The sequence below is a fragment of the Gracilinanus agilis genome, chromosome 3 (genome assembly GCF_016433145.1).
Source record: "Gracilinanus agilis isolate LMUSP501 chromosome 3, AgileGrace, whole genome shotgun sequence".
Classification (NCBI taxonomy): Eukaryota; Metazoa; Chordata; class Mammalia; order Didelphimorphia; family Didelphidae; genus Gracilinanus; species Gracilinanus agilis.
Genome location: NC_058132.1, coordinates 297,072,600 through 297,090,826, shown reverse-complemented (window position 1 = coordinate 297,090,826; position 18,227 = coordinate 297,072,600). Strand labels below are relative to the sequence as shown.

At 38.0% G+C, this 18,227-nt stretch overlaps 1 protein-coding gene across 1 annotated transcript in view; it reads right to left on the bottom strand.

Moving 5' to 3' along the window:
* MCM6 (minichromosome maintenance complex component 6) overlaps positions 1 to 10,788 on the bottom strand; it is a 35,764-nt gene extending 24,976 nt beyond the window's left edge. Inside the window, exons 1-6 of the mRNA XM_044666612.1 lie at positions 10,682 to 10,788; positions 8,276 to 8,422; positions 5,666 to 5,776; positions 3,202 to 3,451; positions 1,064 to 1,229; positions 528 to 673 (exon numbers count right to left, since the gene is read on the bottom strand). Coding sequence (XP_044522547.1) covers positions 528 to 673; positions 1,064 to 1,229; positions 3,202 to 3,451; positions 5,666 to 5,776; positions 8,276 to 8,422; positions 10,682 to 10,788 — 927 coding nt within the window. The remainder of the gene's footprint in view (positions 1 to 527; positions 674 to 1,063; positions 1,230 to 3,201; positions 3,452 to 5,665; positions 5,777 to 8,275; positions 8,423 to 10,681) is intronic.
* Positions 10,789 to 18,227: the final 7,439 nt, after the last annotated feature.

The window sequence follows — 18,227 nt, the reverse complement described above, 5'->3', positions numbered from 1 at the left end:
AGAATTGGCCAAATAGAAAAGGATGTACCATAATTTACTGAGAAAAACTTCTTTAAAAGACAGAATTGGTTCTTTGGGAAAAGAGGTACAAAAATTAATTGAGAAAGAACTCTATTTCTATTAGCCAATTCTATTTTGCAAAGAAAGGGAAATTTTTTTATAAATAAAAAAACCCAAAATTCTTTTGACTTTATAGAAAGGGAAACAGGAAGATATTGCTTCAATATTAAGACAATCAGCAAATATTCTATCAATCAAGAAATACCTTTGAATTAAACTCCAGTTAAAGTTTGAGTCAAGTTGGCAAGATTTATTAAGCACCCAATATATATCAGGAACTAAGCACTGGGGATACAAAGAAAAACCAAAAACCAAGCAAACACCCCTACCCCTCCTCTACCCCTCCCCAACATGAACAAGGCAAATAAGTACCTCCATACAAAGGAATGGACAATGGACCCTGATCTGAGAGACAATTCAATGTTGTTCTTTTCCAAGAAGAGTATTAAAAAAAAAATACAACTCACCCTTGGATTAGTTGGAGCAACGTAGCAGGCCAGGAATACCAGTTTATAGGAGAGATCTCTTACACCAAGGGCCCGGAGGCCTCGGACACCTTCTGTCTCATAGCCATCAACACCACTGACACGGGAATCTGTCTCTGCACGTACTCCTGAAAGAAAAAAGGTAAGTAAGTGACCCTTAAAGATAGCTCTTAATACAACCAATCCTCCACAATCTAGAGCAAGAGCTACACACACAAATGAAATCTATCAGTCCCCAAATCTCACTTTTGGCGGATAATTTCAATCTTTATCCCCCAAAATATGTATCCTCCTTTCCTACCAACCCTTTAATAAAGAGCCAAGAGGCAAGCAGAAAGAGGGGCTACATCATCTGCAAGCAGGAAAACTAAGAGCTAGATAGGAGCATTTAAGTTTGTAGTACCTCGAGGGAAGAGACAGTCTTTTTATTTTCTCTTTTTTCCCCCCTAATCCTTAGAGCAGTACCTGGCACAATGATAACTGACTGACTTACTGACACAAGAATGAGAGCCACACACCTGGTGTGCTAAGCTTTGCCACATCTGGCACAACAATGAGAGTGCCCGTGAAGTCACATTTATCCCCAGCCTGCGCTGATTCCACAGCTTCTGCCCTCAGGATGATTTCCAGGCTCCGGGGGATGCTCCCCCGGGGAAGCTCTGCCTGTGTCTCCTGAATACGAACCTGTGCAAGAGGACAGAAAGGTGCTTTGTGTTAACATGAGACAAGGAAACATGTAAGCGCTGGCGTGTGGCCAGGTATGGTGCTGCATACTGTAATGCTGCTACTACGAGGAGGCTGAAGGAACACTTGAGTTCAGGGTTCGGGCCCACAGTAGTCTAGAGGTGATCAGGTTCCAAACCACATGTATATATATATACAGGGTAAGCCCCTGGGCAGGAGCAGGACGCAGGGGAGGACCACGGGATGCCCAAAGATGGGGTGAACTGGCTCAGGCTGGAAATGGCGCGATGGTCAAAGCTTCTAAGTCAGGCCCTTAAAGAGCCACTGCACATCTGGCGGGGGTGGGTGGGAGACACGGGACAAGGAGACCCAGACTCCAAAACCAACAACAACAATTAGGCTAATTAGGGAATGAGCTACTTTATATATATTATCGTTTTTTTACTTTTCACAGGGATCAACATTCTTCCTAAACTTTCTTTGAAGAGTTCCATTTAAATCATGTACAATGCTAAAATGGACAATTACCTCTAACAAAGAAATTTTACCTCACTTTTTCATTGAGAAGGGAGTGTTCTAATATCATTGGATAACACACTTTTTATTAAAAATTCATCTGTATTCTGACAAATATGAAGAATTGGTCCCAAGAAAATGATCAGACTGAGAGCTGAGAAAAATTATGTAAATATGAAAAATTTGTTTCGTAAGGATTAAAGTTCAGACAACAAAACCAAAAAGGTCCTTTACTTGTTATTCAGTAACAAAGCAAAAGGAAAGTGGGGTCCCTTTTACTGACAAGTTTAGGCACAGCTTACTACCAAGCTGATAACTATAAGAAACTAGTGCAATTATGGGGAAAAAAGTGTTAATTATGTCCCCATCACCTAACTGAATGGAATCAAGGAGTAACTGATAAAGAATAGGAAAAGAAGATGAGAAATCAAACGTAGCTGTTTTGCTCCAGAGAAGAGACAGTAGTATACCAAGAAATCAAAACTTAGTAGGTAGACCAACCATTTTGTCATTGTTGAGCCTTTTGGTTACTCATTGACCCCATTTAGGGTTCTCTCAGCAAATATATTGGAGTGGTTTGCCATTTATTTCTCTGAACTGAGAAAAACAGGGTAAAACAACCCACCCAGTCACATAGCTAGTAAGTGTGAGGCAAAATAGCTCTATCTACTGGGCCACCTGATGACCAACTGGTGGACTGAAAGCAAAGTTTCCTTTCTTTTAACCAAGAATTAAACATTTACTATTAATTGATATAAAACTTGGGGTACTGTCCAGAATTAAGTATAATAGCAGATTATACATAAATCCTTTATAGAAAAGGTTTAAATACCTTTCTTTTTCTAATGTCTGAGTATTCATCAGAATTCAGAGTTTATATTCTCATGAACTAATAATTATACCAAGACCTAATTCTTATGAATTCCGTGATAGAAAATTATCACAAAAGCATTATTCTTTTTGACAAAGAAAAGGTGTCAGCTATTCTAAATTAATCCTAACTAATACTTTAATACATTAAAATATTTTTTAGAAATTTAAAAACGAGCCCTGAGATCTAACAAACTCTATAAAAATCCAAATAATTCTAGCTTAAATTACTAGACAGAAAAAGTCAAAAGAGTAGTGAATAGAAACCTAGCCTTGAGGTCAGAAGTCCTGTTGTCAGGTTCTACTGGAGACACAGTAGCTGCCTGTGACCAATCATGCAACTTCTCAGTGCCTCAGGCCAGCTCTCAGCCTATGTTACAGAGTAGCAGGTCTGTGATAGTAGAGGCAGCTTCTATACTGAAATTCTCCAACACCAACAAAATCACAGGTCCATCCCTAAATCAGTATAAAAATCAGACTTGCAAACGGTAACTTCATGGGCAAAATGAATTTAACAATCCCCCTACCCAAAACTTTAAGTGTCTAGGAGTTGCTGACACCTAACAGAACTAACCCAAAACAGTACCTTTTGAAAGTCAACAAATCTTGACTTGTTTGTATCCAGCAGGAATCTTCTTCTGTTGGCACATACTGGATTTCGGCAGATGTTAGGCTGTGTATATTTAAACTGCTGTTCCACATCCTTGATCACTGTCTGACAGTCAAGGCAAAGGAATGTGCCACTTACAAGCTCTGGGTGAACAGGGTGGGTTCGGACTACCTGACCACTGATGCGTGTGAGTGAACCAATTCTAGAGGAAGTCAGCTCTCGAATTCTGCATAAGGAGAAATATTTTATCAGCAGTTACTCATTGCCCAAATATAATTTCCCAACTAATCACATAAAAGCAGGAGTCCTTCAAATTAATTTGACTTTCTCTAGTTAATTCCTCCTACCTTTACTTCCTTAATCTACCGTGAATCATCCTTTTCTTCAACACAAAAAAGAAGTAAATTCGGATTCTTAATATTTGTGATAATAGAATAAGTTAATTTTTTTTAACTTTTCAAGTTTGGAAATATCAGTATCCACTTGAGAGAAGGCACTGTTTATTTAAATCTTTTCCCTCCCCCCCATATGCCTAATACAGTTCCTGATACATAGTAGATTCTTAATAATGCCAGATGGTTGATTCATTTTATGGGTACGTCTCCATTTCCACCACTTGACATAAACCTCAAATTCCTTTGCCAAATAAAAAGTCCATTTCAAAGTCTTGTCCCCAGTTTGCTCTTAACTCAGATAAATCTTGCCACTGACTTCAAAGGCAGATCTTATTTTTCACCTCCATTCATTGGACTTATTATAGCATCAAGTCCTTTTCAAATTCCAGATTTCCTAGTACCTGTCTCCTTTAGTATGAAAAATTAAAATCTGCTCTCTTGAATTTATATCTCGCCCCCTTTAAAAATAGCCTTTCTCAGCTCTAAGAACAATTTTAAGATTATATAACACGCAAAATGCATGTGTATATACATATGCTTATACAAATTTTTGCTAGTGTTTAAAGCTAGTCTCATTGTGTACATTTACATATACTTCCATTAATGAGGATCATGTAAAACACTAGGATGGATTGTTTTAAATGAGTAACACATACCATTTAATAAGTTGTCTGACATTTCTTTTATTCCAAAGAAAAAGCAAAGGATTTATAAATCATCTTAGAACAGCCTTCTCTCTAATTTTACAGTTGGATATATAGTACATATCTCCAGAAGAAGGTGCTCCAGGATTCTAAGGTATATAAAGTAAAGCTTAGGAATCCTCAGGTCAGAGATGAGTAGGGGGTTGGAATGACCTTTGCAGAGAGACAAAGCAGTTAACTTCCAAAAACCAAGGACTAGTCATAAGTAAACTTTTTTATCTGTGTGATTGTTAAAATTTATTTATTTGTCAGAATTTTGGCCTTATTTTTTCTCCTCACAAATGTATGTCACACCCTAAAGTTAAGTGGAGGATGTGACATTAGTTTACCTATTTTATGTCCTCGTTCCTTTAGTAAAATAATAAACTGGATACCTCCCTATAATGATGTGATTTCTTTAGTAGAAGATAAAAAAAATGTAAGAAAGGAAAGAAGAAAGGAAGTATGAAAGAAGGGAAAGAGAAGGCAGGTAGGAAGGAAAACAAATTAGCTACTTTCTAACTTTGAGTAAATGTATAGAGCAAAAATTATATAGAAAAGGAATAATTTTATGAAAATTGCAAATCTTGTTTATACTATATCTTCTTGAAGGGTAAGAGTTCAGTCTTGCAGTATTAAAATACATGTAACATTTGATATAAAACATAAAAGCTTCAGGAATGACTCACAAATATAATTAAGCAAAGACAACTGTAGGATTAAAAAAGGCATTGTACATAAGATCATATATATTCTTTTATAATATCATTACAAAAAAGTTAAAGTAATACCATGAAAAAACCCTTAATGAAGCCATTGCCTCATAAATATCTAGTAAATTAATGTTATCTAATTTTTAAAAAGATGTCTGTGTAGACATTAAAATTGTTACACAAAATGTAAATGAAAGATGTCTTTTTTGATAGCAATTTAAATAACTTTTTATATCTGTAATATAACATAATGCTTTAAAAAACTGCTATGGTTCCCCCCCCCCCCATATCTATTTCCTTTTTATTAACTACATGCACACAATGTTCATTTTATAATTATTATTGGGCGTATTATATATGATAGTTATATGGTAGCCCTACGCAACTGTGACCATTATGATGAGTGTACAGGAAGAAGTATTTGCTTCCTTTAAAGAGTTTATTACATCTGAAATGAAAGTTAAAGCTAAAATTAGTTCAATGCATTTATTTTATATTCTTGGCTGTAAAAATATTTAATTGTAAAAAAATGCTTATGTGAATTTTTAAAGCCAAAATAATACATGCCTGTAATAAGAATAAAAAGGAAGTTGATTGAGATCTGAAAAAAAAAGGAGAAAATAAAGGAAAGCATATAGTGGTTTCTTACTTGTGTCTGGAAGGGAGATCTTGAAATGCAATATAAAAATCTTTGGCAAGAGGAATTTCTTTCCGATCCTTGACAAAGTTTTTCAATGCCCGGCACAAGTAGGGGTAAACTCTGAAACACAGAAAACCAATGCAAAATCTAAGTATTTGTAGCAAATTCTCCATTATGCTTGTCAAATGAATCAGCCTAGACTTTTCAGTCTGCTAACTACCGTAGGCAACTTGGCAACTGATCAAAATATCTCTCCAGATCAGGGGTTCTCAACTCTTCTTGTGTCAGGAACTTTTGAGGCAACTAGTCAACCTAAGGACCCCTCTGAGAAGAAATTTTTTAAATGCATAAAATATATAGAATTCCAAAAGAAACCAATTCTATTAAAATGCAGTAATTAAAATAATAAAAGAACAGAGCAACTAGTCTAGACAAACATCAGTGACCCAGTCCTCCAATCACAGCTTGGCTTTCATGATACTATTGCTATTAACACCACTTCTACAAAGCCAAGGACATTTATGACATTTAAAATATGAAAAGCATTTGTAGGCATTTTCACAAAGATCTAGGTTGACTTGAGTAAGAACAGGCTCTGCCAGACAAACATCTGTTACCAAGCTGGTAAGTCAGAGGAATGCTCAAGATAAAATTTACCCAGGACTTAGCAGAACATTTGATTAAGCATTTCATGTTATTAATTCCCCCCTTTTTTTGTCAGCTCTGTTCATTTGCTGGGTTGGAGTTGTTTTTTGATTTTCATTTCTCTTATTATTAGTGTTTTGAGGCATTCCTTTTTTTTTTTTTTTTTTTAACCCTTGTACTTCGGTGTATTGTCTCATAGGTGGAAGAGTGGCAAGGGTGGGCAATGGAGGTCAAGTGACTTGCCCAGGGTCACACAGCTGGGAAGTGGCTGAGGCCGGGTTTGAACCTAGGACCTCCTGTCTCTAGGCCTGTTGAGGCATTCTTTTAAATAGTTGTTTAAAAATCTACAATTGTTGCTTGGAGGCATTTATATCCTTTGACCACTTATCTATTGGGGAATGGCTTTTGGTCTTATATATTTTTTAACTGCCTACATATTTTGTTTATCAAACCTATGTAAAGAGTTATTTAAGATATAAACATTTATTATTGTTTATTATTATTAGGTTTAAAACCTGTACTTCCTGTCTTAGAATCAATATTGTATATTGCTTTCAAGGCAAAAGAGTAGTAAAGGCTAGGCAAAAGAGGTTAAGTGACTTGCCCACAGTCACATAGCAACGAAGCATCTGGGGCCAAATTTGAACTCATGCCATTTTTAGGGCTGGCTCTCAATCCACTGAACCACCTACCTACTATGCCTAATATAAAGATTTTTACCTCACATTATTCTGCTGGGAAGGCTGGGGAGAGGGCAGAGTAGATACTAATCAGTTCATGTGGATGGATTCAGACACTAAGAGTAAGCATTAATGGATCAGATGTCAACTTGGAAGGTCTTTAGTGGAATGTCAGTAGTCTAGTGCTAGACTTTTTTTTTCCCTTCAGTGACTTAGGATAAAGCATTATTATCAAATTTACATTACGACACAAGGTAGAAGGGATGGATAACACAGGGTGACTGTTACTGTCAAAAAGATATTAATAGGCTAAAATGTTGGGGTGAAACTAGAAGATAAAATTTAATAGCTATATCTAAAGTTTTAAAAAATCGATTTCACAAATACAAGACCAGGAAACCCAGATAGCACTTTTCTCTGATCAGACTTCTTCTGACATGTAGAATTTGATTCTGGGCTTCCTCAAAACAACCTGGCGAGGCAGGTGCTTTTATTATCCCCATCTTACAGATAAAGAAACTGAGGCTGAGAGGTTAAATGAAATGCCCAGGGCTACATAGCTAGCAAATCTCTGAGGCAGGATTTGGAATAAAATCTTCCTGACTCCAAAGCCAATATTATACATTAAGGGAGCTTTTCCACTTCCAACACATAAAAAACAGGGGACTTCACACTCCTCTTCCCTTATATGATTTCTTTTTTCCTTCAAGGTTGCCCTGGATGTTTATTTTATTTTATATTTTTATTTTTTGGATGTTTATTTTAAACTGATTTATTCTGTAGAACATAGATACATCCTGAGGATTACCTAGAATGCACATATACAATCATGTATCATATAGTTCTTTTGCTCTGAGGACCTTTATGAAGGGGTAGAGTAAACATTACATTAGTATATTGTTCAAAACCCAAAATGAAACAAACTCTCATATAATTTGAACACCTGTTAATAAAATATGAACTTTGGTAGGACATATGAGTGATTTATGGGCATGAGAAAACCCAGCCCCTGTGGGCATACGAGTGAGAGATGTTTGTTTGGGTGTAGTTCTCTTTGGGGATCCCTACTTTTTAATGGTCCATGAAAAGTCTCTATATCTCCAGTGACAAGCACTTTCCTAGGAGAACCCATTCTGACCAAGACTGCTTTGTAACCTGAAGAATCAGGAACAATTTCAAAGGTCTTATCTGGCTTTAGACATCCCATCAGTCTAGGTATGAGTCTAAGAAACTAGCTGGTTTTCTGGCTTCTCTCCTCAATCAAATTCAGAGGGTTTTTAATAAAACATCATACCTGTAGAATTCCTCTTGAATAGTGGTGGAAAGTTGCTGATTAAATTCTTCCAGGTCTAAAAAACTCACAACCAATGTGTTTCTCTCAGGACGAATCAGCTCCTCTGCCAGCTGTAAGTATTTTATTTCTCCATCACTACTCTGGAATCTGTAAGAAATACAAAAACCAGATCAAGTTAAACAGGTCAGCATGAAGCATTATTAATAATAGCATACACACAGTTAAAAAAATGCTTTTTTCACAAGTCCTGGAAATTAAGCAGGGTATATATTATTATTGCCATTTTACCAATGATGAAGTTGAAGCTCAGGGGCCAAATGACAAAAGGCTAGAAGAGAGAAAAAAACTGAAGCCCAAATATTCCAATGGGACTTAAGCTGATTTACACAAATGTAAAGAATATTTTATATTTTGGTCTTAGAACAAAAAATAAGCATACTCACTAACAAAAGCATCCTTGAGAACTTTTAGAAGGGATGGGAAATGAGACATTCATAATATTCATAATATGCCTACACAAAGATGAATTAAGAATTTTGCCAGTTTTATAAGCAAAAAGATTACAAGAATCTAAGCTTTTAAAAAAATGTGTAGTTTTGCTCCTTCTACAAAACACACATCTGATTGACTAATTGAGGGAGCTATCATATGTATTTGTGTTTTTATTAACCCAATAGCAATTTCACCCAAAATGAAGCAACCAATAGGGTGCTTCACAGTTCACAAATGATTCTCTTTGGTTAAAAAGTATCATTTCTATTTTACAAAGAACTCCAGGACACAATGGCCACAGATAGTAAATAACAGAACTAAGGACTAAAGTCAAAGTCTTCCAACTTCAAGATCAGGGTTCTTTCCAAAATAGCTATTGTCTCTGAGTCAAGATTGCTCTTAAGGAAGAAACACAGACATACAACCTCTAATCACAAGACTAAAAAGCACCAGTAGCAAAAAAAAAGATTTTGTCATATAACTTTCAGACAAAAATGATTACACTAAGGCATATCAAAACATTCAAGTACAAAAGGCTCACCTCTACATTCAGATCAGAAGCCACCAAGTCCATAGAGAGGTATATGGGACGGAACAACCAGGAAAATTAGTGAGCATTGAGTTAAGGCAGGCCATCTGGTTAGCTTAGATGGAAACAGTTTGTGGAAAGATGGCCCACTTTTCATTTAAAGGTTCTGGGTTCGAATTCTAGCTATGTAACTTACAATCCCTGTGACCAAGTACCATCAAAAGTGGGATAGGAAGAAAAACCTGGGACCTTGTCCTTCAGGAGCATCATCATCATCAGACTTAATAGTAATAATTTTGCTGTTGTTGAGTCACTTTGGTCTTGTCCAACTCTTAGGGACCCTATTTGGGATTCTCTTGACAAAGATGATGGGAGTGGTTTGCCATTTCCTTCTCCCACTCACTTTACAGATGAGGAAACTGAGGCCAACACAATTAAGTCATTAAGAGTCACACAATTAATAAGGCCATATCTGAACCCAGATCTCTCTGTCTGGAGGCCCAGTGCACGCTAGACTAAGTCACCTAAGCTACCCCAAATAATAAAAAAGTTGGCTTTTATATAACACTTTAATATTTGCAAAATGATTTACAAATGTTATCTTACTTAATCTTTACCACAACCAGAGGAACAAGGAACTATTATTATGCCCACGTTATTATGCCCATGACAGATGAAGATACTGAGGCAGTTAAGAGACTTGCCCAGGGTCACACCGCTAGTTAAAGTGTTTTGGGCAAGGCTGGGACTCCCTGACTACAGTTACCACTGCACCACCTAAAAGCCATATTATAATATATGCCAAAAAAAACCTCACAAACATCCCGAAACCCATTCAATGGGTCTTCCCCACACAGCTAGCCCGACCTACATCCTGCTTCTAAAAAGATCTGCGGAAAGGAAAAGGCGCTGCTCTAGGCCCAATCAAAGCTCCGACCCCGGGGAAAGGACAAAGCAGAGCCAGGTGAGAGCTGCCCGAGGGACCCTGGAGGCATCCACGCAGACTCGGATGCATGAGTGTATGGGTCAGAGAAATGGGCCCAGGAAGAGGAGGCAGGAAGGGCAGTCAATTTGCCCCCCTTCCCCAGCCCTAGAATAACAACTCCGGGTAACCAAAGAACGCAAAACGCTTTCTTTCCAACCAAAAGGGGGGAGGGGCTTGGGGAAGCGTAAAGGGGCCGGGAGGGGGCGCGAAGCGGAGAATGGTGATGGGGTCGAGTAGGCTAACACCCTGACGCAAGGGGGATACGGAGAGGGGGGAAGCTGAGAGCAGCCTGAAGCAGGAAGATTGAAGAGGGGAGCGAGCACTTGGCCTCCGGTGCTTCGGCGGGTAAAGCCCCTCCCCTAAAACCCGCTCCCCTCCCCCTCGTTAGGCCCCCACTCACTCTTCCAAGAAATCCAGGAACAGTTTCTGGCACTTCTCCGCCACTTCATCGCGGACTTCAAGGTGTTGGGTCCCCGCGCCCGTCTCCGCCGCCGCCACTAGGTCCATGTCCGCTCGCGTCTGGCTCCTGGGAAAGTTTGGCCTGCTGGGGTTCGGTGCTCCGCGATCTAGCCGCCCCAACTCAGCCACGCGCCACTTCCCGGGCTAGAGAGAAAAAGCGTCTTCCCCGCCGCCTCTCTAGACGAGTCCGCCGGAGCCAATCACAAACCCAGAGCCCGCAGCTTTCGCGCCAAACCTAGCCAATGAGAAGCTGCGTCCTCTGGAGCTCCGCCCATAGAGAAAAACTTTTCGCGCCTAATGTTAGAGGGCTCCAGGGATTGTTTCCGCTAGGCCTCTGGCGCTCAAAACCTAGGAAGATGCAGTAGCCCCAATTTTTTGCAGAAAATTATTTGCAGAAGTGATGCACTCTGAGGATATTTGCACATACTTAAATTATAGTTCTAAACTTGGAAGGAAGTTCAGAGGTTCAGTCTCCCTGCTCCCTCCATTTTACAGATAAGGAAACTGAGGCCCAGGAAAATTAAAAGACGCCCAAGATTGCAGTCTTAAATGACATTTGAACACAGGCTTTCGAGTTATGGAACCATTACTCTTATCAGGCCAAGAGCTACTCCTCTAAAATATTTTTAAGAGACTCAAATCTTTATTCAGTCTCTGTTCAGTACTCAACATTTTTTTTTAAACCCTTACCTTCTCTCAGAGAAGACTCAATTATTATATCTAATTATTCTCAAAGACTCTATACTCTAACGGAAGAGGTGAAATGTATTACAAAGATATAATAATTGATGTTTTTATAGTTCTTTATGGTTCTTCCAGGTGTTTTCTGTGCATTATCTCAATCATCAGCCTTATCATCAAAAGCATTGCCACCCTATTTTTTTTTATCATCCTTGTCTTACAGGATCCTTCCCTCTTGACTGCAAATACACCCAGGTTATCCTTCTCTTAAAAAAAAAAAAAAAAAAAAAAAGCTGTATTAGGGGGTGGAGTCTTACATCAACATCTTACACCCTATACCAAGATAAATTCAAAATGAGTAAATGACTTAAATATGAAGAGTGAAATCATAAATAAATTAGGTGAACATAGAATAGTATACCTGTCAGATCTGTGGGAAAGGAAGGATTTTAAGACCAAGCAAGAGATAGAGAACATTGCAAAATATAAAATGAATGACTCATTATATCAAATCAAAAAGGTTTTGTACAAACAAAACCAGTGTAACCAAAATTAGAAGGAAAACAACAAACTGGGAGAAAATTTTTATAACAAAACTCACTAAGTTTAATTTCTCAAATATATGAGGAACTAAGTCAAATTTACAAAAAATCAAGACATTCCCCAATTGACAAATGGTCAAAGGACATGAACAGACAGTTTTCACATGATGAAATCAAAACTCTCAATAAGCACATGAAAAACTGTTCTAAATCCCTCTTGATTACAGAAGTGCAAATTAAAACAACTCTAAGGTACCACTTTACACCTAGCAGACTGGCCAATATGGCAGCAAAGGAAAGTGATAAATGTTGGAGGGCATGTGGCAAAATTGGGACACTAATACATTGTTGGTGGAGTTGTGAATTAATCCAACCATTCTGGAGGGCAATTTGGAACTATGCACAAAGGGCTATAAGACTGCCTGCCCTTTGATCCAGCCATACCACTGCTGGGTTTGTACTCCAAAGAGATAATAAGGAAAAATACTTGTACAAAAATATTTTCAGCCGCGTTCTTTGTGGTGGCAAAAAATTGGAAAATGAGGGGGTGTCCATCAATTGGGGAATGGCTGAACAAATTGTGGTATCTTTTGGTGATGGAATATTATGGAATGATGAACTGGAGGAATTCCATGTGAACTAGAATGGCCTCCAGGAGTTGATGCAGAGTAAAAGGAACAGAACCAGGAGAACATTGTACACAGAGACCGCTACACTGTGACACAATTGAATGCAATGGACTCCTGTACTAGCAGCAGTGCAATGATCCTGGACAACACTGAGGAACTTATGAGAAAGAAAATGTGCTATCCACATTCAGAGAAAGAACTGTGGCAACAGAAACACGAAAGAAAAACATATCATCGATCACATAGTTTGATATGGATATAATTAGGGTTTTGATGTTAAATGATCACTCTAATGCAAATATGAATAACGTGGAAATAGGTTTTGAACAATGATACATGTATAACCCAGCAGAATTGTTTGTCAGCTCCCAGAGCAGGGAGGAAAGAGTGGGGGTGAGGGTGGTAGGGGGAGTAATCATGAATCATGTAACCATGGAAAAATACTCTAAATTTTTTAAAAGCCATATTAGGGGGTGGAGTCAAGATGGCAGCTTAGAAGCAGCAAAAGTCAATTCCTCTGTGAAAAACCTTCCACATCAATCAAAAACAAGGGTTTTTTTTTTCTGGATGGCAATTTGGAACTATGCTCAAAGGGCTTTAAAAAACTATCTTCCTTTTGACCCAGCCATACCACTGCTAGGTTTATCCCCCAAAGAGATAATAAGGAAAAAGACTTGTACAAAAATATTTATAGCTACTCTCTTTGTGGTGGCAAAAAATTGGAAAACGAGGGGATGCCCTTCAATTGGGGAATGGCTGAACAAATTGTGGCATCTGCTGGTGATAGAATACTATTATGCTCAAATTAATAATGAACTGGAGGAATTCCATGTGAACTGGAATGACCTCCGGGAATTGATGCAGAGTGAGAGGAGCAGAGCCAGGAGAACCATATACACAGAGACTGAGATACTGTGGTACAATCCAATGTAACAGACTTCTCTACTAGCTGCAATGCAATGATCCAGGACAACTAGGAGGGACTTATGAGAAAGAATGCTATCCACATTCAGAGGAAGAACTCTGGGAGTGGAAACACAGGAGAAAAACAACTGCTTGATCAATGGGTGGATGGGGAAATGATAGGGGATGTAGACTCTAAAGGATCACCCTAGTGCAAATATCAATAGTATGGAAATAAGTCTTGATCAATGGCACATGTAAAACCCAGTGGAATTGCATGTCAGCTATGGGAGGAGGATGGGGTAAGGGGAGGGAAAGAACATGAATCTTGTAACCATGGAAAAACATTCTAAATTAATTAATTAAATAAAACTTTCAAAGATATAACAAAACAAAAAAAATAACAAAGGGCTTCAAGGGGGACATAAAACCAAATTCAACAAGAAGACAGAGCTGCGGGACCCTCCTGCTCAATTCAACTTAAAAGTTACACAGAGAAGGTTGAATTCTTGGGTTTAAGGAAAGAAAGAAGGACCCCAGGACCTCTCCTCTACCTACTGTGCTGAGAGATAGGCAGTCGGTGGGATCTCAGGGTGAGGGCTCCAACCAGGACAGAGTGCCTTGCTACCACAACTATTGGAAACTCAGGACTCTGAGCACAGCTGGCAAGGAGGCAGCTGGAGGAGAGAAGTGGTGAAAAGGGCAAGTTGCCTCTGGAAGTTTTGGCCTCAGGGCACATTCAGCTCTGCAGATAAGCTTAACTGGCTTAATCCAGTTTATCAATAGTGCAGAGAAGAAGCCTCCAGAGGGCAGAGGGGCTCAGTCTCACTGAGCTGGCAGAAAACCAGAGAAGCAAGGATGTAGAATGGACAGAGTCAGGCTTGGCAGCAGGACAGAGCCATCTCTCCTGCTCCATCCAACCTGAAAGGTATGCAAATAAAGTCAAATTCTCAGGTATAAAGGAAGGATCCAACACTCTTCCTCCACCTATTGTGCTGATACCTGCAATAGGAATCTGGCTGACTGGGATCCCAGGGCGAAAGCTGCGACCCCTACAGAATACCTAGGTACCACCATGGGAAGCTCAGGGCTCTGGCTTGGTGGCTGGCAGAAAGGAGTAGAGAGGAGGACAAGGGTAACTACCTTCAGCCTCTACACTTTCACTTTCACCTTCAGCCTCTGCTATTAGCTGGGGAAGATCTGACCTAAGGGTACATTAATACAATAGGCCAGCTCCATCAACCTAATCCAGTTAATCAGCAGAGCAGAGAAGAAGCCCCTTCACAGGGCAGAAAAGTCCAAATTCACTGGTCCAGCAAATAAACAGAGGAGCAAGAATACAGCCAATAAGGAGGGGGAAAGAAGGAAAAAATATGAGTAAACAACAGAAAAAGAAAAAAGAAATTACAATCAACAGCTTCTATTCAAGCAATGAACAAAGAACAAATGGAACAGAGGAGGACCAAGGAACACCAAGCAAAAACTCAGGAACTCTAGTGAATTGAACTCAGGCTCTGGAAGAACTCAAAACACAATTAAAAAAAAAAAACAATTAAGAGAGGTTGAGGAAAATTAGGAAAAGAACTTACAAAGCAAAACAGGTCATCTGGAAACAGAGGCACATGAACTAAAACAAGAAAATAGTGTTTTAAAAGCCAGAATAGACCAGCTTGAAAATGAGGCAAAGAAAATAAAAGATAAAAACAATGAACTAGGAAGAAAAAATAGATCAAAAGAAAAAGGAGGTTCAAAAAATCAGGGATGAAATCCAGTCTTTAAAAAAAAAAAAGCCCTTAGTAGACCCTAATATCCTCAAACTTTTATTGTTAGCCTTTCTTTTTCACAGCCAAAACTCAGAAAAGAATCTATTTCTTCATCTCCACTTTCTTTTCTCTCATTTTTCTCTCTTTTTAATTATAAAATAATCATCAATATGAACATTTCAATATAAAATATAAAAAGAATATTAATTTCTTACTATGTGTGAAGCACTGTGCCAAATATTGAGGATATAAACAGAAAAGGCTAGACAATCCTTTAAAAAGCCCAAAGGTTCTTAGGTTTCATAGAAATTTTCCTGCTAATCTTTCTTGGATTGTACATATAATCTAGAATTTCTCAGAAAAATCTTAGGGTTTTCTTGGGCTGGGACTCCTCTAGGTTTTAAATAAGTTAATTATAATAGTAGTGTTACATATATTTTATTTTTAAAATACATATTAAATTTAATATAATAGAAATAAAACTGTCCTGCTTGTTTATATTCCTTTTTTTCTTCTGTATGTTTTTAATATTTTATCAATGCAATTTTTTGGATATCTTTTGTCATTTGTTTCTACTTACTAACCTAACAGGATGTGTGTGTGTACATGCATGTGAGCATGCATTGTGTATTATATATATATGCGTATTATATATATGCATATATATACATAGATATACATATATATCTATGTGTGTATATACATATACATATATATATGTAATGTTGGGATGGTTGACTGACATCTTTAGAGTGGAAAGATGGCCATTCAATCAATGAGATCCTTATGTAGTTACTTGAATTCTGCCTGCCTCAGTTTCTCTAATTGTACAATAGGGATAAAATTAAATTTAAAAATTTGTCAAATTCTTTGCTAACCTTAAAGCTATATAAATACTAGCTCTGATGATAATGTCTCAAAATGTATCTTATTCTACACCCTGTCAAGAGGTATAATATAGAAAAATACATGGCTTATTTTCTGAAATTATGATTGGTCACTGCATTAATCAGAGTTCTGGAGCCTTTCAAAGTTGTCTTCCCTTATATTACTATAGTCATTGTATCAGTTGTTCTTATCTCCATCATATTCTGCATCATTTAACACATCTGTAGTTTGTCCAAATCTGTCTTATTTGTCATTTCTTACAGCACAATGATATTCCATTTACGTTAATATACCACAATTTTTTCGGCTATTTCTCAGTTAATGGGCACCCATTTTGTATTCAAGTTTAGTGACTTTAATGGTCCCAGATTGTTTTTCAGAATGATTATACCAAATCACAGATATCCCAACAGTGCATTATTGTAACTGGTCTCCTATATCCCATCCAAAGGATGCCACTTTTGCCAATCAGATGAGCGTGAAATAGAATCTCAGAGCTGTTTGAATTTGCATTTCTGCATTTTATTTAAATATTATCGATTTAGACCATTTTTCATATGACTGTTGATAGTTTAGATTTCGTCATTTAAAATTAACTCTATATTCTTTAATCACTTCTCTGATTGGGGGTTTCCTTGGTAGAGATACTGGAGTGGTTTGCCATTTCTATCTCCAGCTCATTTGAAAGATGAGGAAACTGAGGCAAACAGAGGTAAGTGACTTGTCTAGGGGCACAGAGCTAGTTCCTGACTCCAGGATTGGTGCTCTAACCACTTTGTCACCTAGCTGCCTTTTCTCACTTCTTATTCCTTTGCAATCTGGCTTCTCCCCTCCCCAAGAACCTGAATTGAACTCACAAATTTATTTGAAAGTGTCTTTCAGGCTGCTTGCTTTGGAGAAGATGACATTTTAAAATGCTGGCCTTGGGTGGCAGAATTGCTCGGTGCATCAGTTGGATGGTTACTCGTCAGGTTGGTTGCCTGGTGGAATCATGTTCAGACCTGGATTGACCTCGATGGCCTCTTGGGTCTCTTCCAAATCTGTGAACCTCTGCCCTGTTTACTAGTAATCCTTGTCTTTCTTTATATGCATTCAATCTTGGATTGCATCTGAATATTTAGTCACACCTAGTTTAAGGTATGAAATCTTGATGCCTGTATGTCTCCTGCCTCTGTTTTTGAATCAGTGTATTATAATAATAATTTAAATATAATCTAGCTCTTTGTAGTTATTACATACATCAGCCCATTTGACCCTTGCAATCATTCTGTGTGATATTCCAGTATTTGCATAGATCTGTAATATCACCAGCATGATGCTGGCCTCTCCTTACCATCCTGTGCCATTCTAATGTAGAAACACCCATAAATTCTCTGTGGTTAGTCATTAATTCTTCCCCTATCCATATATCTGGCAGGTAATTTCTTCTTTGCACGTCTTTTATGATGTCACTTGTTATGTCTAAATCATGGCTCCATTTAGAGCTTATCTTGCTATCTGGTGTGAGATATAGATACAAACCTAATTTCTGTGAGACTGTTATGCCTGATTTACTGGGGCCATTTTAGTCCTCTTTTCATATTTCACAAGATTACAAGGGAGTATAGGACTATTCCTTAATTATCCTGAATCTTGCTATGTGACTGCTGGGTCATTTTAGATGGTTATCCTTTGTTGCTGTTGATTTTATAAATATTTCAATCTTTCTGACTCTTTGTGACCCAATTTCAGGTTTTCTAGTCAAAGATACTGGAATGGTTTGCCATTTCCTTCTCCAGCTCATTTTACAGATGAGGAAACGGAGGCAAACAGGGTTAAGTGACTTGCCCAGGATCATACAACTAGTAAGTGTCTGAGGCTAGATTTGAACTCAGGAAAATGAGTCTTCTTGACTTCAGGCTGGGAACTCTATCCATTGTACCCCCTAGCTGCCCATATACTAACATTTATATAGCACTTACTATGTAATCGTGCTATGAGGTAAGTACTATGATTTTTTTTGTTTTACAGATGAAGAAACTAAGACTATGTGCCAGACATTGGGCTAAGTGCTTTATAATTATTATTACATTTGATCCTCA